General features: G+C 42.1%; 1 protein-coding gene across 1 annotated transcript in view; it reads left to right on the forward strand.

Annotated features, from left to right (window-relative positions):
* Positions 1-1,686: 1,686 nt before the first annotated feature.
* The window catches only part of PREP (prolyl endopeptidase), a 168,364-nt gene continuing 151,192 nt past the window's right edge, over positions 1,687-18,858 (forward strand). The window contains exons 1-2 of the mRNA XM_034765960.1: positions 1,687-1,845; positions 6,894-6,968. Coding sequence (XP_034621851.1) covers positions 1,801-1,845; positions 6,894-6,968 — 120 coding nt within the window. The 5' untranslated portion in view covers positions 1,687-1,800. The remainder of the gene's footprint in view (positions 1,846-6,893; positions 6,969-18,858) is intronic.

The following is an 18,858-nucleotide window of genomic DNA, read 5'->3' on the forward strand; positions in this document are numbered from 1 at the left end:
CAATGTGGTTGTATCTTCGAGGTTGGCTGTAAACAATGGATCATGTAATGTGGTCTGGATGAAAGCTGGAGGCGTATAGGTCAGTATAGTGGTCAGTAGGTTTCCAGTATAGGGTGGTGTTTATTAACACTGTAGTGTCCAGGAAGTGGATCTCTTGTGTGATAGCAGCCACCTTGGCAAAGCTTGCTCCCTCCAGACCACCTGTTGCCATGCTCCTTTTTGGTGCCTCCCACCCTGAGTTAAACAGTGTCCAGAATAGGTGGCAACCTCATCTCATTAAAATTAAGCAGTCAAAACACATATAAGTGATTTCTACTATAAACATTCCCTCCAACTTCTAGAGTCTTTCAGCTCATTGTCCTGCCAACCTATGACAGGAGCCCCTTATCACCATTCTTTTAACTTAATTCCGCTTGTACCAGTTATTAGTTTCCAACTGTTACTGATTTTTACAATTTTATATTACAATTGGACTTCTGTTACCTTGGACAACTTAGACATCTGCTCAACAGAACCTTGGTTGTTCGTGGGGCTAACACTGGTAATTCACAATCAATAGCAATACCATGGCCAGAAATCAAAGCACCCTTGTGTTTGGCCCGGCCTACCATAGTGTGAGAATCCAGCCGATGGTGATTTGTAAGGCATCTCTTTCTACTTTGGACCTGCTCCTCCTCCCACATACACTGATGCAAATCAGAAGTCACTCTGGTGAAATGGTTGGGACAACTGAAGGTAAGACTTAGGTGGCTGAAAAGGGAATCGGGCCCACTGTCCTAATAGTTCACGGCTTGAAAATGTTACCAGATGCCCACTAATTGCAGGATTAAACCTACTAGTTACTACTTAAGAAAATACGTTGTTGGAAGACACATAAGCAAAGTTCAAAGACAATGGCCTGATGAGAAGTCCAACACTCCTGCCACGCCCAGCAGCTGGGAATGGGAAGGGTCACAGTGTTGGGTTTTCTACCAGATTGCTCCACTTTGTGTATCAGACTAAGGGCTTGTCTACACATGGAAGTTATTCCTGAATAAGGTAGGGTGTGAATTTAAAGGGGGCCAGCTTTCATAACCCCATTTGTGGACTCTCCTATTCTGGAATACCAGTGCTTTGTTCTGGTTTACTTCTATCCACTTCCAAATCACTCAAACTAATTTGAAACAAACAAACAAACAAAACCCCACGGTTATTCCGGGTTTGGTGTCCACACTTGGGAGCTATTCCTGAACAGCTCATGTGGCACAAGCCCACAGGTGCTTGGTGCACGTGCAACTCCATCCCCCCGCTACCTGCTGGAAGGGAACGAAGTGGTCAGTGTTTTTGTCCTTCCCTCCCAGCATCTTCTGCTGCGTACAGGGGCTGCTCCCGGCTGGCACTCTGGGGAGCTGGGCAGGACTTGGCCACTAGCGTTCTCTCTTCCCGCTCTCTGCGGTGGGCGCACATCCCCGCCTCCGGCCTCACTCGGTGCACTGCCCACCGCAGTAGCAGCGGGCGGAGCCCTGCACCAGGATGCCACAGCGCCACCAAGCGGGCAATGTCCCCGCAGCCCCTCTAGCGAGCCGCGGCGGGCGGGACTGGTGCAGCCTCTTCCCTGCAGAGGGCGCTGTGCTCGCTGCGCTGCCGGCTCCCCGGCGCACTCAGCCCTCTTGGTTGCGCGCAGCGCAGCCGCTTCTTGTCAGGTGGGAGGTCTTGGCTGCCGGCTCCACCTGAGCGCGGCTCCACGCCTGCTTCCGCCTGCAGAGCCAGCGCCGAGCTAGCCCCTCTCGCTGCCCGCCCGGCCCGTGGATCCCGCGCACCATGCAGAGCTTCCAGTACCCGGAGGCCTATCGCGACGAGGCTGCGGTGAGTACAGCCCTGACCCCGCTGCCTTTCCTCCCGCTCCCCGCCGCCTTTGTCTGCAATGGGCGGGTGGCCGCCCCCGGGGTTGCTCCCGAGCAGCTCCCCAGCCCCTGCCCGGCACCTGGGGCCCTTCTCCTGGCCGGCCTCGGCTCTGCGCCTGCCGGGCGTGCTGGGAACTGACAAGGTAGGGCTGGGACTGTCTCTGCTGCTGTTGCCCGCAGAGGGGAGCGGGGCACAGGCTGAGGAAATGGCATTCCCTTGGGGTTAGGTGGAGGAGCAGTGCGCTGTGTTTTCGGCCACTCCGGTAGGGCCTTCCAGCTGGGGAGCCCCAAATGATGTGTAAACCGGAATGTCCCCTCCCCATCCTATCAGTTAGGAGAGTATTAGCAACCCCATTTTACAGATGTAGATATTGAGGCTCTCCCTTCAGTGAGAGGCTAAGTGACCTGCCTGACACGCTAGTTAGCAGTGCTTGCTTTGAGCCTAGGATGACCAGACAGCAAATGTGAAAAATTGGGATGGGGGTGGGGGTAATAGTAGCCTATATAAGAAAAGGACCCGAACATTGGGACTGTCCCTGTAAAATCGGGACATCTGGTCACCCTATCTGAGCCAGCTGGACAAGGGTCTTTCCTTTGTTTTTGTTTTCTTTCAGGAAACTTTGTTAGCATGATGTTATAAAATTGTGCTTATTATTTTTGTTGCTAATCGCTGTCAGTATTGTATGATGTGGTGCAATTTGTAGCACTGGTGTCAGTGAAAGGCAAATTTTGTCAGCAACATGTGTACTGTGAGCTTCATCCCAAACTTGAAAATGTTTTCTCACAACCCTCACCATTTTTTTTTCCAGCTAAGCAGGCAGTAATGCTTTAGATTTCACACCCTTGATAAATAAAAGTATAATCTTTGTCCGGTAAATGGTACTTACATTTTGTTTTAGTTTTATAGAACTAAAAAGGTGCTCCTACTGGAATTCTGCACCACTGTGCAATGCAGAATTGTCCAGTTTAATGTTCCCCTGTGCTGCTGGTGCTGACAGCAGGAGTGTGATTATATTGTGTTATTTATAGGGCTGTCAAGTGATTAAAAAATGTAATCATGATTAATCTTGCTATTAAGCAATAATAGAATACCATTTATTTAAATATTTTTGGATGTTTTCTACATTTTCAAATATATTGATTTCAATTACAACACAGAATAAAAAGTGTACCTTGCTCACTTTATATTTATTTTTGATTACAAATATTTACACTGTAAAAAACAAAATAAATAGTATTTTTCAATTCACCTCATACAAGTACTGTAGTGCAATCTCTTTATCATGAAAGTTGAACTTACAAATGTAGAATTATGTACAAAAAATAACTGCATTCAAAAATAAAACAATGTTAAACTTTAGAGCCTACAAGTCCACTTAGTCCTACTTCAGCCAGTCGCTCAGACAAACAAGTTTGGTTACAATTTGCAGGAGATAATGCTACGCTCTTCTTGTTTACAGTGTCACCTGAAAGTGAGAACAGGCATTCTCATGGCACCATTGTAGCCGGTGTCGCAAGATATTTATGTGCCAGATGTGCTAATGATTCATGTGTCCCTTCATCTTCAACCATCATTCCAGAGGACATGCGTCCATGCTGATGACATTTTCTGCTCAATAACAATCCAAAGCAGTGCAGACCGATGCATGTTCATTTTCATCATCAGCGGCTATGTCTACATTACAGCCGGGATCGACGTTCTGAGATCGATCCACCGGCGGTCGATTTAGTGAGTCTAGTGAAGACCTCCCAAATTGACAGCAGATCACTCTCCAGTCGACTCCTGTACTCTACTCTCTGCCCCCCCCGATGAGAAGAGTAAGGTAAGTCGACGGGGGAGTTTCTCCAGTCAACCCGCCCACAGTGTAGACCCTGCGGTAACTCAACCTAAGGTATATTGACTCCAGCTATGTTATTCACGTAGCTGGAGTTACGTAGCGTAGGTCAACTTGCAGCGGTAGCGTAGACGTAGCCTGAATGAGATACCACCAGCAGAGGGTTGATTTTCGTTTTTGGTGGTTTGGGTTCTGTAGTTTCTGCATCTGAGGGTTGCTCTTTTAAGACTTCTGAAAGTATTCTCCACACCTTGTTCCTCTCAGGTTTTGGACCGTACTTCATATTCTTAAACCTTGGGTTGAGTGCTGTAGCTATTTTTAGAAATCTCACATTGGTACCTTCTTTGTGTTTTGTCAAATCTGCAGTGAAAGTGTTCTTAAAATGAACATGTGCTGGGTCATCAGCTGAGGCTACTATAACATGCACTATATGGCAGAATGCAGGTAAAACCATGGAGCTGGAGACATACTATTTTCCCCCAAGGAGTTCAGTCACAAATCTAATTAATGCATTATTTTTTTAATGAGCATCATTAGCATAGAAGCATGTCCTCTGGAATGGTAGCTGAAGCATGAAGGGCCATACGAATGTTTAGCATGTCTGACATGTAAATACACTTCTACCTCGATACAACACTGTCCCCAGGAGCCAAAAAATCTTACCACGTTATAGGTGAAACCGCGTTATATTGAACTTGCTTTGATCCACTGGAGTGCATAGTCCTGCCCCCCCAGAGCACTGCTTTACCGCATTATATCCAAATTCCTGTTATATCGGGTCGCGTTATATTGAGGTAGTGGTGTACCTTCCAACTGTGGCTACAAAGTGCCATGCGAATGCCTGTTCTCACTTTCAGGTGACATTGTAAATAAGAAGCAAGCAGCAGTATCTCCCGTCAATGTAAACAAACTTCAGAGTAGCAGCCGTGTTAGTCTGTATCGGCAAGTACTCCTGTTCTTTTTGCGTAAACAAACTTGTTTGTCTTAGCAATTAACAGAATAAGAAGTATGACTGAGTGGACATGTAGGCTCTAACGTTTTACACTTTTTTGTTTTTTAGTGCAGTTATGTAACAAAAAAAAAAAATCAGCATTTGTAAGTTACACTTTCACGTTACAGATTACTCTACATCTTGCATCTGAAGAAGTGAGGTTCTTACCCACGAAAGCTTATGCTCCCAATACTTCTGTTAGTCTTAAAGGTGCCACAGGACCCTCTGTTGCTTATTACTCTACAGTACTTCTATGAGGTGAACTGAAAAATACTATGTATTTTGTTTCATTTTTACAGTGCAAATATTTGTAATAAAAAAAAGTGAGCACTGTACACTTTGTATTCTGTGTTGTAATAGAACTCAATATATTTGAAAATGTAGAAAAACATTCAAAATATTTAATACATTTCAATTGGTATTTTGTTGTTTAACAGTGCGATTAATCACGATTAATTGTTTTGAGTTAATCGCATGAATTAACTGCGATTAATCAACAGCCCTAGTTATTTCGATAAATAAAATATGCAGAATTTTATGGAATTTTAAAATATTGTGTACGGAATTTTTAATTTTTTGGTGCAGAATTCTCCAAGGAGTACAGAGGGGTAACAATGTTGTGTTAGTATAGGGATCGGCAACCTTTTAAGCACCCTGGCGGGCTGGGCCGGTTTGTTTACCTGCTGCATCCGCAAGTTTGGCCAATCGCGGCTCCCACTGGCCGCGGTTCGCCATCCCAGGCCAATGGGGGTGGCGGGAAGCGGCGTGGGCTGAGAGATTTGCTGAACGTGCGGACGCGGCAGGTAAACAAACCGGGTCGCATGCCAAAGGTTGCCGATCCCTGTGTTAGTATAATCATAGGACAAATAAAGAAAGGAATCACTTGTGGCATTTTCCCCAAAGAGTAATGTCATTGTTTGGGTATAAGAAATAAAAGCTAAACTAAATCTTAAATTTATGGCAACTTTTAAAAAAAATTATATATGTATAATTTATGTAGAAAAAACAGAGATTTAAATTTTCCAAATGTGACTAGCGTATTGCAGATTTTTGGATCACCAACTTGAGACTTTTAAAATGGCCTGACTCCTATAGTGCAGGTGCTCAGTGTGTCCAAAAATGAGACTCTCTTGAGAGGTCTCAAGTTTAGCATCTAAAAATTGAGGCCTCCAAAATCTCTAGTCTCTCTTGGAAAATTAAGGCCTTAATCTAAATGATGAAAGATGCAGAAAATTAGAAAGTTTATCTTCTTATATGAGGATGTACCTGTAAGACTCTCACTTTGCTTTCTGTACATCAACATTCAGAACATATATTTCTAACACTTAACACCTCTGTGTTCAAATGGTGAAACTGATGTTCATTAAAAATAACCATGTAGGTTCTATTAAAACTGGTTGGTGTTTTCCCCCCCTTCCTGTCCCACAAAAGGCAGTATTTTAGGCCCTAATCCTGTAATACATAGGTATGTGTTTAACGTCCCTCATGAGAAGCAGTGTTTGCAGAATTGGAGCCTTAGTTGATACTGGCAAAAAGATCAGCTTGACTTCCTACTTTTAAAGCCGAGTGAATTATAAAACTTGAAATGTCCGAACTAGATTCACACCCTGCCTTGCCATGTAGTAACTTGTCATGTAGATAAACCACTACTTAAATAATTTTCCTTGGTGTCATTAATACTGGTAGAACAACTACAGTCAAACATACTTACTCTTAAATAATTGGAAACTTTAATTACTGAGTGACTGTAAAGGTTACTAGTGAAATGAAGTCACAATTCCAGTTGAACACTGGTCTTGTGGCCGTCTTAATTGTACCTTCAGATTGCTGAGGAAGACCATGAAGAGGATGCTAAATTACGGTTGGTTTGGTTTGGTTTTCCATATGAAAAGAGTATAGGATTTATATGTACCTTCTAGTAGTGAGTATAACTCCTGATAATCATCTGACTTTTTCTTTCACTGTGACTGCACTGACTTGGCCACCATTCTCCTGGCCATAGAATATTGGCTTGCTCATTTTGGAGCCAGGAATTAGTGGGGTGTTTACTCGAGCAGTGCTTCTTACTTCCCAGCTCTGGTGTTCCACAGAGCCTTCATCTTGATGTGGATCATTTGCTAATTTCAAAACAAAACAAAGTTTGCTTTTGTGTTTATTAAAGAAATGTCTTTCTCTCAAATTCAGATACATGATTACCATGGGTGTAAAATATGCGACCCGTATTGCTGGCTGGAAGACCCTGATGGTGAACAAACAAAGGTAACTTTTTAATCTATAAAATTGGATGTTTTGACACGCATCTCTTTGTAGGCCTGCAAAATATTGGTAACTTTGTAATGCAGGGAGATTGTCAGCAGTAACAATACTCTTTGATATCAATGAAACAATGGTATTAAGACACCAAATCTTGTGACTTTGTTAATGTAGAGATAAAGATATTAAACAATTTAGATAGTTCACATCTTATTTATAGTGCAGCCCACATCGGGGTGCGGCAGTGGTAATAACAAAATAATGCTTTCTGCTTTCAGCACCGCCCCCACTATAAAACTTGTTCCAGCACTCTTGCCCCACATCGACAGATGATTCCTGAATATTAAAGGTTACCAAACTCAAGTTTCTGTTTCAAAATGTTCTAACACCTAAAATCACTGTAGCCAAAATAGAGGAAGAAGGCTCTCTCTTTTCTTTAGTTTGTGTATTTGACAGCACTTTGTGTAAAGTTTCATTCTCCCCCCCCCCCCCCCCCCCCTATAACCAATATAGCTCTTGATCTTGGGATTACTCTTGTGAATAAGGTTACGCATGTTTATAAGTGTTTGCAGGATTGGCCCAAAAGTAGTCAGGCTATCATATTAGAGTAGGTCTTTCCTGCAGCACCAGGAGGGAGAAAACTATTTTATTAAAAATAAGAAATAGTCATAGGAACTTGGGAAGGATGGGACAGAAGTAGTGTCTGAAATGGCTATTCACTTTTTTTCTTTTAAGGTGACTGTTGTCACAATTCAGGGCAACTGCACCAGTATTTCCCCTCCACCTCTGTGGTCCAATAAGGGCACATGCTCTCAGGCTTCTGACTCCCCAGCTGTCACCTGTCTTGGGTAAAGACACGTGTCTCTTTCCCTCATGACCAGGATTTTTCCAGACTACGCAATTCTCTGCCTACACCGAATTCCCCAGCAAGTCAAACTGCTTCAGCAGGCCCACTGTGTTTTTCTTCTCAGAGGCTGTAAACAACGTAATTACCCATAGCTTTAAGTTGCAACACAGCTTTTCCTAAGTAAGCACACTTATTCTTAAAATAAAAGCATTACCGAGACAATATTTTAAAATAATAAAAAAAATCTACAGGCATGCTAATAAGCTTACCAGATCACCAAAACTCTATATAAGGGCTTTGGCAGATGTACTATCCTTTAAACAGCACCAAGGATTTTTTTTGTGTGGTCACAAGTTCACAGTAGCCATTAGCTCAGAACAAGTACGCCCATGAATATGTGATTTTTTTTTTTTTTTTAATAGTTTGGGTCTTTTATCCTTAAAAACCGTGAATAGGTAATTTGTCAGGCAATGTATTTTCCTCAAGATGTAGCTTTAATAGGTTGGGCCCAGAAGTGGGGAATTAGCATTCCTGCCCCCCAAGTATTTCTCTAGGTATCCCACTAAAATTTGTTTATCCCAAAAGTTCCTCCTTCTGTGTCCCATTGTTCTAAAATAGCCCTTTGAAGCTCATAATGCTTGCCAGCTTTTGCATTAGTCATGTCTGCCTCCTAGAGATGTTACGTACAGTCCCACAATAATACATAAATATTTGCATTTTTAATATGAACTCCTAAAATGCTTAATTCCATAAGGTTTAATTTAATTCGGTAAGGCTTAACTTAATTCAAGTAAAAGTATAAAAAGGCAGGCCATGAAAGAATTTGAAGAGCAACAAGTTAGACCCAAAAATTAACTGCAACTTTTTTTTTTAAAGTACATCAGAAGCAGGAAACCTGCCAAATAGTCAGTGGGGCCACTGGCCGATAGAGGTGCTAAAGGAGTACTCAAGGAAGAAAGGCCATTGTGGAGAAGCTAAATGAATTCTTTGCCTCAGTCTTCACTGACTTCACTGCAGAGGATATGGGGGAGATCTGCACACCCAGTACATTCTTTTTAGGTGGTAGATCTGAGGAACTGTCCCAGATTGAGATGTCAAGAGGAAGATTTTGAACAAATTGATAAATTAAACAATAATAAATCACCAGACAGTATTCACCTAAGAGTTCTGAAGGAACTCAAACATTAAATTGCAGAACTACTAATTGTGGTATATAACCTATTGCTTAAATCAGCCTCTCTACCAGATGACTGGATGGTAGCTAATAAAACACCTATTTTTAATTAAGGGTCTGGAGGCAATTCTGGCAATTACAGGCCAGTAAGCCTAACTTCAGTACCAGGCAAATTGTTTGTTTGAAACTATATTAAAGAACAAAATTATCAAACACATAGATGAAAATGATATATTGGGAAAGAGTCAACACTTACAAAACCCTGCTTTTGTAAAGGGAAATCATGTTTCATCAATATTTTAGAATTCTTTAAGGGAGTCAACAAAAACGTGGACCAGGGTGATCCAGTGGATATAGGGTACTTGAACTTTCAAAAAACTGACAAGGTCCCTCACCAAAGGCTCTTATCCCATGACAGCTTACTTTGTTTAAGAGGGAAGGTCATCTCATGGGTCACTAAGTGCTTAAAAGATAGGAAACAAAGGGTAGGAATAGATGGTTGGTTTTCACAGTTGAGGGGGGTAAATAGGGTGTTCCCCCAACAATCTGTACTGAGAGCTGTGGTGTTCAATATATTCATAGTATCAGGGGGTAGCCGTGTTAGTCTGTATCTACAAAAACAACAGGGAATCTGGTGGCACCTTAAAGACTAACAGTTTTATTTGGGCATAAGCTTTCGTGGGTAAAAACCTCACTTCTTCAGATGCATAGAGTGAAAGTTACAGATGCAGGCATTATATACTGACACATGGAGAGCAAGGAGTTGACAGGGCCAATTCAATCAGGGTTGATGTAGTCCACTCCCAATAATAGACGAGGAGGTGTCCATTCCAGGAGAGGAAAAGCTGCTTCTGTAATGAGCCAGCCACTCCCAGTCCCTATTCAAGCCCAGATTAATGGTGTTAAATTTGCAAATGAATTTTAGTTCTGCTGTTTCTCTTTGAAGTCTGTTTCTGAAGTTTTTTTGTTCAATGACAGCGACTTTTAAATCTGTAATAGAATGACCAGGGAGATTGAAGTGTTCGCTTACTGGCTTATGTATGTTACCATTCCTGATGTCCGATTTGTGTCCATTTATTCTTTTGCGGAGGGACTGTCCGGTTTGGCCAATGTACATGGCAGAGGGGCATTGCTGGCACATGATGGCATATATAACACTGGTGCCAGCAACTGGGAGTGGCTGGCTCATTACAGAAGCAGCTTTTCCTCTCCTGGAATTGACACCTCCTCATCTATTATTGGGAGTGGACTACATCCACCCTGATTGAATTGGCCCTGTCAACACTGGTTCTCCACTTGCGAAGTAACTCCCTGCTCTCCATGTGTCAGTATATAATGCCTGTATCTGTAACTTTCACTCTATGGATCTGAAGAAGTGAGGTTTTTACCCACGAAAGCTTATGCCCAAATAAATCTGTTAGTCTTTAAGGTGCCACCAGACTCCTTGTTGTTTTAATATATTCATAAATGATCTGGAAAAGTGGGTGAACAGCATGGTGGAAAAATTTGCAGATATTAAATTATTCAATATAGTTAGGGCCAAAGCTGACTGTGAAGAATTACAAAGGGATCTCACAACTGGGTAACTGGGCAACAAAAAGGCAGGTGAATTCAGTGTTAAGTGCACAGTAATGCGTGTTGCAAAAAAAATAATCCCAACTATACATCCAAAATGATGGGGTCTAAATTAGCTGTAACCATGAAAAAGATCTGGGGTCATTGTAGATAGTTCTCTGAATACACCCGCTCAATGTGCAGCGGCAGTCAAAAAAGCTAACAATGTTAGGAACCATTAAGAAAGGGATAGGAAATAGGGACAGAAGCTGGGACTGGATGGTACGGGGTGGATCACTCAAAATTGCCTTGTTCTGTTCATTCCCTCTGAAGCATCTGGCACTGGCTACTGTCAGGGAGAGGATAATGGGCTAGATGTCCCCAGTATGGCCATTCTTGTATTCAATATGGTTGTCCAGGATGTTTCAGGAAATTGCTGTGTCTGTCACAACTATAATTTTAGGGTTGCACCATTTAAAGCACTGATGTGTACTGCCAAATAGAAAATGGAGATCAGCGTCTTGATTTAAAAGTTAATAGATCCTGGAGGGTAGCAGCCCATTAGTGAGATTATGTCTAGTATATTATCTATGTATTTACAAAAAATTTAATAAAGCAGAAGGTGGTTGAAGACTGATGGCTGGAAATGTACTAGTAGCAATTGTTAACTTATAGAAATAACTATGACTAAAAAAGACCAAATCAGTGTACTATGCTCCTACCACAAATGTTTTGGGGCCTGAGCCAACATCCAGTAAAGTCCACTGTAGTCTTTCAGTTGACTCCATTGGGCTTTGGATAAGGCCCCGATGACATATATCATCACTGGGGTTAATACTGCTGAGAGTTTAAAATGCAAGAGGGCTTGGAGAATTCTGATAGATTTATTAAATAAAAGGGATTTGGTAGAGTATTCCATTTCACTATCGGATGCTGTAGGAACTATATTACTTGCTTTGAGTAGCAGCCTGACCCCCTCCTCCCCCCATTCTGTCTACACTGCAATTGCAATAACCCAGGGCTCAGAATCAGGGTCCCAGGACCCTGCGGGGCTGGAGGATCCGAGCTTGACTTAAGTTGGCACCCAGGGTCTGAGCCCTGTTGCTTTGCAGTGTAGACACAGCCTCGCTTGACTCAGGTCCTGGGAGTCAGCTGGACTTCCTTGGTCTCTTTATCCCTACAATCTGCAATCACTCTATTATAAATGGAAGCTACGCTACCCCACCCCACCCAAAGGGCAGCAGCTCAGATCCGCATTAAACCATTAACTTCTGATCACTAATCTGCAAGCACGCTGCTGGGAGAGCCTCCTGGGTTTGCAATGGAGAGTGAACCGATCAAGCCTTTTGCAAAGCAAGTTGCTTCCTGGTAACATGCAGTAAAGTTTTCCACACAGTGCACCACAGTCCTAGGGCCATAGGGGCCACATTTCGGGATGGGGGGGAGGGTGGCTAGGAAATCCAAAATATGATTACTTTGACTTGGATCTCACACTGCTGTGTCAATGCCAGAGCCCTAGGTTCAAGCACAAGTGAGAATAGTCTTTTTATGTAGGGTTAAGATGCAATGTAGACGCTCAAGCCCAGGTTTACCTAACATTGGTCAGCTGACTTGACTCCCACTAACCCTGGGCTTACATTGCAAAGTAGACATACCCTGAGAAGAGCTGAAATGTTGGCCCTGAGTGCTAAGCTGCTGCTGCTGCAGAGCCTCTTGTAGTTGTCTACCTACTTTCCTCACTGGCCTCTTGCTCTGCAGCAGAGGGAAGAGGACATGGGTCTGCTTTCTCTCTCCTGCGGGGAGCAGGGAATTTGATACTCCTGTCTTCCTCCACATCAAAAGGGGTAGGGCGGAAGAGGAGGGACAGCCACGCTTCCAGCAGCAGAACAAATAAGCAGGGACTGAGGGTGTAAGAAGTTTGGACTACCCAGGGTGCTTCAGAGACCTGTGCTCATCCCTTCCCTTCGCCCAAAGGCTTTCCATTTCTTTGTGGGCTGAGGGTGCTTCTCAACACTCCCAGGTATCTTGCAGGAGGGTGGGAGGGAGTGGGGAAGGGTATAAAATCTTACTCAGCTGACCCCATAGATCACTTTTATGTCTTCTGCTTTGCTTTGAAGGAGCAGCCTGTGTCATTTGTCTCCATAGAGTCAGCGTTGCCTGCAGCTGATGCTGCTTCCCCTGCTTTTGCTGGAGTGAGCAACCCCAGCTGGGGGGCATAGTGTCCTTCCTAGAAACAGGAAGGAAAGCGGGAATCTTGAGTTGAGGGTAAGGTGGGGCAAGAACCTAATGTTAACTTTAAACAAACAAGATTAAAATTAGTCTCTTATCCAAATGGACCCTCTGTTATTTAAGTAGGTGCTAATGTGTATATATAGGTGACCTTTAAAAATAGTTGTTTTTGTTTTTTTAACAATCGTACTTACCCCCTCCTAGGGTGACCAAATATCAAGTGTGAAAAATCGGGACAGAGGGTGGGGGGTAATAGGCACCCATGTAAGCTAAAGCCCCAAATATCGGGACTGTCCCTATAAAATCGGGACAGGAGGGGGATACCTCATTCTCCAATCCTGTTGTGCCTTTGTATGTTATTTAGAAATGCTACCACATATAGCTAGACTGATCTGAATCCTAGAATATCTTCTTTTTTTCTATATGATTTTCAAATTCACCTTGAGTCAGGCATGCTTATCCTTACTGAGGGGAGGCACCTAACATTTCCTCCAACCAACTCCATAGATAATCTTCGCTGTTTTCTTTTTACACTGTTATGTACCCATTTAAAAGATACTGCGTTTGAACTCTCCACCTTGGTGCTATCAGGCTATTATTGCTAATGCAGATTAGCTGCAAAATACTGAGGTCAAATTATGTGAAGAGCCTACTTTAAATTCACAAGAGTAAAGAAATTCCAAGCTAAAACTGAAAACTCTGATACTCTCTCCTACCAGTGTGACCAAAGCAGTCACCATTAAAATGTGGTCATGATTAAAATATTGACATCTATATCAGATATTGAATTATGTTCTTGTGAACACACACATAACAGTGGTTGAATTTAGCAAAAGTGTAATGACGTGTTAAGGTATCGATCCTGAGTGCTTATACGTCAATTCATAACATGCATGAAACTCTTACCCAATGACTGTTTGGGTCAGGGAGATTATACTAAATGACTCGCCGTTTATCTGGGCAGTTGAACCTTTTCTGAGGTTCCTTTGTAACGCAGCTGCACGAAGAGGGTTGATGTCCAGGCTGTCCCATTGTGGCCCATTCCATCCTAGAGGAGCAGCTCTGAACAGGGGGTTGGGGTGGACTGTCGGTGATATTTCCAGGAAGGAACAAGGAACAATATCCTCTGAGCATTGAGAAGCAGTTCTGAGGCTGCTGCTGCTTGGTGATGAGGCAATGATGCCGTACCTGAGGTTTGCAAGAGGGACTTGCCTGTGAGCAATTCGTGACCATCTCTGTTCAAGGAACCAGGAGTCGTGTACACTTAATAAGTAAACATATTATAGTAGTAATACGTTAACCCCATGTCACTGATTTTACCTCTGACACGAAACTGATCAACAAGGGCTGACATCTGCTACTGCTTGGCAAAGGGGCAAAAGTAATCATGCATCTGCTATAGCAGTACTGTGATTTTTTTTTTTTTTTTTTTTTTTTTTTAAGACCAATACCCTTAGGAAATAAGCTGAATACTAAGCTTATCCTATTGGGTGTTATCTTTGAAGGTGAATTGCAAGAAGATTCTCCTGTTGATTGGCTGCCTTTAAAGACCCAGTTTCAGCATTAGCTGCTGATTGCCCCAGGAGTATGAACAGACAAGTAACTTTGATGTTGCAAACTGCCACCTTATCAATCACTTCTTGCTGTGGAATGCCTCAATATGTACTCTGCTAGTAATATAACCACCACAAAATGGGACAGAAGAATATCCTACCCAAGGAAGGAAGGTCCTTCCCTCTCCAGTCCCTATATTTAGATAGTGCATGCAGGACATGAAATAACCATAATAAAGGAAACCATATAGAATTGCTGAATAGTGAGGCCAGGGAGAAATGGTACTTATGCCTTTAAAAACAACGAGGAGTCCAGTGGCATCATAAAGAGTAACAGATTGTTTTATATATAGAATAATATATGCCTGTATCTGCAATTTTCACTCCATGCATCTGAAGTGGGTTTTTTACCCACGAAAGCTTATGTTCAAATAAATGCGTTACTCTTTATGGTGCCACCAGACTCCTCATTTGTTTTTGTGGATACAGACTAACATGGGTACCCCTCTGATACTTACTCCTTTGTTATACTCCATTTTCGAGTCCATTTATATAGCAGCTGTGACAACAGCAATAGAGCATGTGCTGGAACAAGTAATTGGATTGAGATTTGTGATCAGACTTTGCAGCTTTGGAAAAACAAATTGGAAAAACACTTCTGATCCCTTCAAGTCTACATTTTAGGCACATTTTGCACTGTTGATAAATAAGTTAAAATCACTTAATCAGCCCTCAGAACTTGAAGAACAATTGCAGTTAGTTCTTACTAATCCCCGTGATCTTCCAAATGTCTGACATTTATTGCTTGTGTGTTCTCCCTCCTTCCCCCTTTCTCTTATTTATGGATAAGCTATGTGCTCATGAAAATAATGGGCTAGTTGCTGTGTACTGTATCTACTTCTGTGCACTCATATGCCTACAAGCTTAAATCCTAACCTTCAATATGCCTTTTTTCTCCTGAAGCTTTTTTGATCACACCATATCCTATTTTATAGTACGATGATACCTTCATTTATGACATTGTAATATATTTTAGAGTTTGGAAAAAAAAATCTGGTTTATGTTATGCCATAATATATGGTCGGTGACTAATAATGCTCTGGGTGGCATTGAGCTAAAATTTGTTACTTCATCACAGGGCTAGAACATCTTTATAATCCAGCATAAAAATAGGCAGGAAGAGCACTTCCCAGCTTTACGGCCTCCTTTTCTTATTTATCCCTCTGTTTCTATTGTATGCAGTTCAGTCTGTGTGCATGAGGTTTGCTTATTACCTTTTGAAGGACAACAGAAGAAATACTATACATCTTATTTTTATGTAGTGACTTTGATACCCAGTATTGCAAAATGTGTCACCAAAAATGTGTGTCTGTCATAAACTAAAGAGAGAGAGAGAGAGGATTTAAGGTGAAATTTAAAGTGAGGCTTGAGAGCCTCAGTCTGAGTATCACTGCGCTAAGAAGGCTTTTGCTCACCTGTGAGGGGGAGGCTTGCTGGACGTAGAACAGAAGTGGGACAGAGCTCCCAGACAGAGTTATCCAGGCCTGAAGTGTGTAAAAGCAACTAGAAGAAAGGGAGAACCTGGCTGCCTCCATTAGTAACTGCTACTGCATAAGAGGCAGAGAGGAAAGCGTAACAGGTATGTTGGCTAGGGTGGATTTTTTTTTTTTTTTTTTTTTTTAAACACTCCTATCCAGAAAAACTTTTAAGTGTGGGTCAAACCTAAGTCATGCTGGCAGAAGCCCAGTTTTGTCAGTGTAACTGCATCTACACAAGGGGCTTTTGCCAGGACAACATATCATCACATCCTTAACTAATGTAGCTATGTTGGCAAAAGTTTGTATTGTTGATCTGGCCTGAGAGGCAGACTGGGGATAAAAAGATCAGAGATCAAGCAGCAAGAGCAGTTAACTTGGGGCGATGGAAATATAATGTAATTATAAGCAGACGGTATGCTTGGAATAATACACTGGAAGTGAAACTATTTTAAAAGGACACAGTCAGATAAGTTTATAGTTATATCTGACCTATATTTTGTTTATAAACAGTTTGATCCTTCTCCTGTTGCACTTTGACTTGTCTCTTTCCCCTTTATTTAGTGAAACACAAGCCAGCAGAACTCTGTTTAGTTTTATATTGTAATATTTAACTCCATCAGTGATACCAGCTCTGTTCTGGGGGATGGGTTTTGTTAGAGTGATTACCCTTTTAGTCCTAGGATATATATTTCTGTTTATCTCCTGAACAAATAGAACTCTGTACAGTTCACTTACAGAAATTCTCAGACCACTGCTGAACGCTTTCAAAAATTCCACCCCAACTCTGCTCTCACAGAAGTCAAAGATAAATTCCTCTCTGACTTCAGTGGGAACAGAATTAGGCCAGGGCTGAGCACTTTTGAAAACCCCATCCTGTGTGTGTGAAATTTATTATCCTGTTAAAAGAAAGTATACCTATAACCAGAGAACTGGTGGGTATGACAAAGAATTGGTGAATAACTTAACAAACTCTGCTGCATAATTATTTGAATACTGTTCAACCTGCTCTAGAGTGAGTCAAATATTTTATTAATAAACTATCAAAAATCCATCCAGAATTGCTGAATATTTTACCAGTTGAATATTCAAACAGGAACATGCATTGTTTCTGATGTATTTCACGTTTAGCCATTCAGCAAAAACTTCAGCAAAAAGCCCATGACAAAATAAAACAGGTGGCTAGTTGTGTATGTTATCATCAAAAAACAGCACATCAGTTATCCTCAGTCCAAAAGTGCAAAATATTAAGGGCACTGGATGGTCCTTGCTTTTTTCACTTGAATAGGGGGATAAAGTTCATCCGTAGTATTTCTGTAGAAATAAGCTATTGTATTTCCAAACTACAGCCCATATTATTCAACTTACGAGCAGGCAGACTGCTGCACCTGTTCAGAGCCACATTGACTGATATGGGATTCTGTGTGGGCGTGGCAGTCCATTGGTATACAAGTAGCAAGAACAGGACCTGTTTCAGCTACCTTTAACAAGAAACGGTAAACCTAACAGGGGTGTGGCTTCTGATACAACACTGAACTTTAAGTTGACATTGTAAGGATAAACTAACTATTGATTGTAAAACACACTGGCGCATACTGGAATTTAACACACTGGCAAATAAGACACCACTCTCTAAGGGTACATCTACACTACAGGGGGGAGTCGATTTAAGATACGCAAATTCAGCTACGTGAATAGCGTAGCTGAATTCGACGTATCACAGCCGACTTACCCCGCTGTGAGGACGGCGGCAAAATCGACTTCTGCGGCTTTCTGTCGACGACGCTTACTCCCACCTCCGCTGGTGGAGTAAGAGCGCCGATTCGGGGATCGATTGTCGCGTCCCAATGGGACGCGATAAATCGATCCCCGCGAGGTCGATTTCTACCCGCCGATTCAGGCGGGTAGTGTAGACCTAGCCTAAGTAGCATTGAATGTTTCCCATGAAAATGTAATAAGGACTGTTTTGTGGTCTCTTCTCTTTGGGTAGATTTTTTTAAATAAAAAAAAATAGTGGTGGTGAAGTGTCTCTCTTTTTCATGTGTGTATTTTACTTTGTGTTTTTAAAGGTACTGGTTCACATGTGACTTCCCCCACCTCTTAAGGGCTAGGAATCTTAGCTATTGCTTGGTGAGTTTCCTTGCAGACATGGTGGTTGGGGGAGGAAGTGGAAATTTGTGACTGCCCCTTTTCCCTACACTGCAAGTGAAAGGTGTGATCGTTACGCTGGTAGGTATACCCATGGTAGCTTTAGCAGTATAGCTGTGGCAACACAGGCTAGCAACTGGAGTATCTGCCCAGAGTCCCTGGAGGGCCCATGCCATCACAACTATGCTGCCATTGTTACCTATACTAATGAGATTAAAGCTTGCATGGGTATGTGTATCCTTGCTACATTCGTATCTTCATTTGCAGTGTAGCCGTACCCTAAATGGCCAACTCCATGTGCATCACTGAATACAAATGTCCATGCTGAGGTTAGAGTCTAATCATAGGTCTCTGACCATGTAACTCCCAGACCTTGTCAAAAATGTGCATTAACTTTTTGGGTAAAAAGTAAGGCTGCCAAACGATTATAACATTAATTGTGATTAATCGTGTGATTACAAAAAATTAAAAATAAATTGTGCTGTTAAAACAATAATAAAATATTTAAATAAATGTTGTTCTTGGACACAAGTCAAAACATGAAGGGGTATACAAAGGTTTAGCATATCAGGTACGTAAATATCTTGCAACATTGGCTGCAACATTGCCATGCAAATGCCTGTTCTGACTTTCAGGTGACCTTGTAAATAAGAAACAGGCAGGTTTTTCTCCTGTAAATGTAAACAAACTTGTTTGTCTTAGTGATTGGCTGAACAAGAGGAAGGACTGAGTGGACTTGTAGGCTTTGAAGTTTTACATGGGTTTGGTTTTGAGGGCAGTTATGTAACAAACAAAAAATCATTTGTAAGCTACATTTTCATGGTAAAGAGATTGTACTACAGTACCTGTCAGAGGT

This window comes from Trachemys scripta, chromosome 3 (genome assembly GCF_013100865.1).
Source record: "Trachemys scripta elegans isolate TJP31775 chromosome 3, CAS_Tse_1.0, whole genome shotgun sequence".
Taxonomy (NCBI): domain Eukaryota; kingdom Metazoa; phylum Chordata; order Testudines; family Emydidae; genus Trachemys; species Trachemys scripta.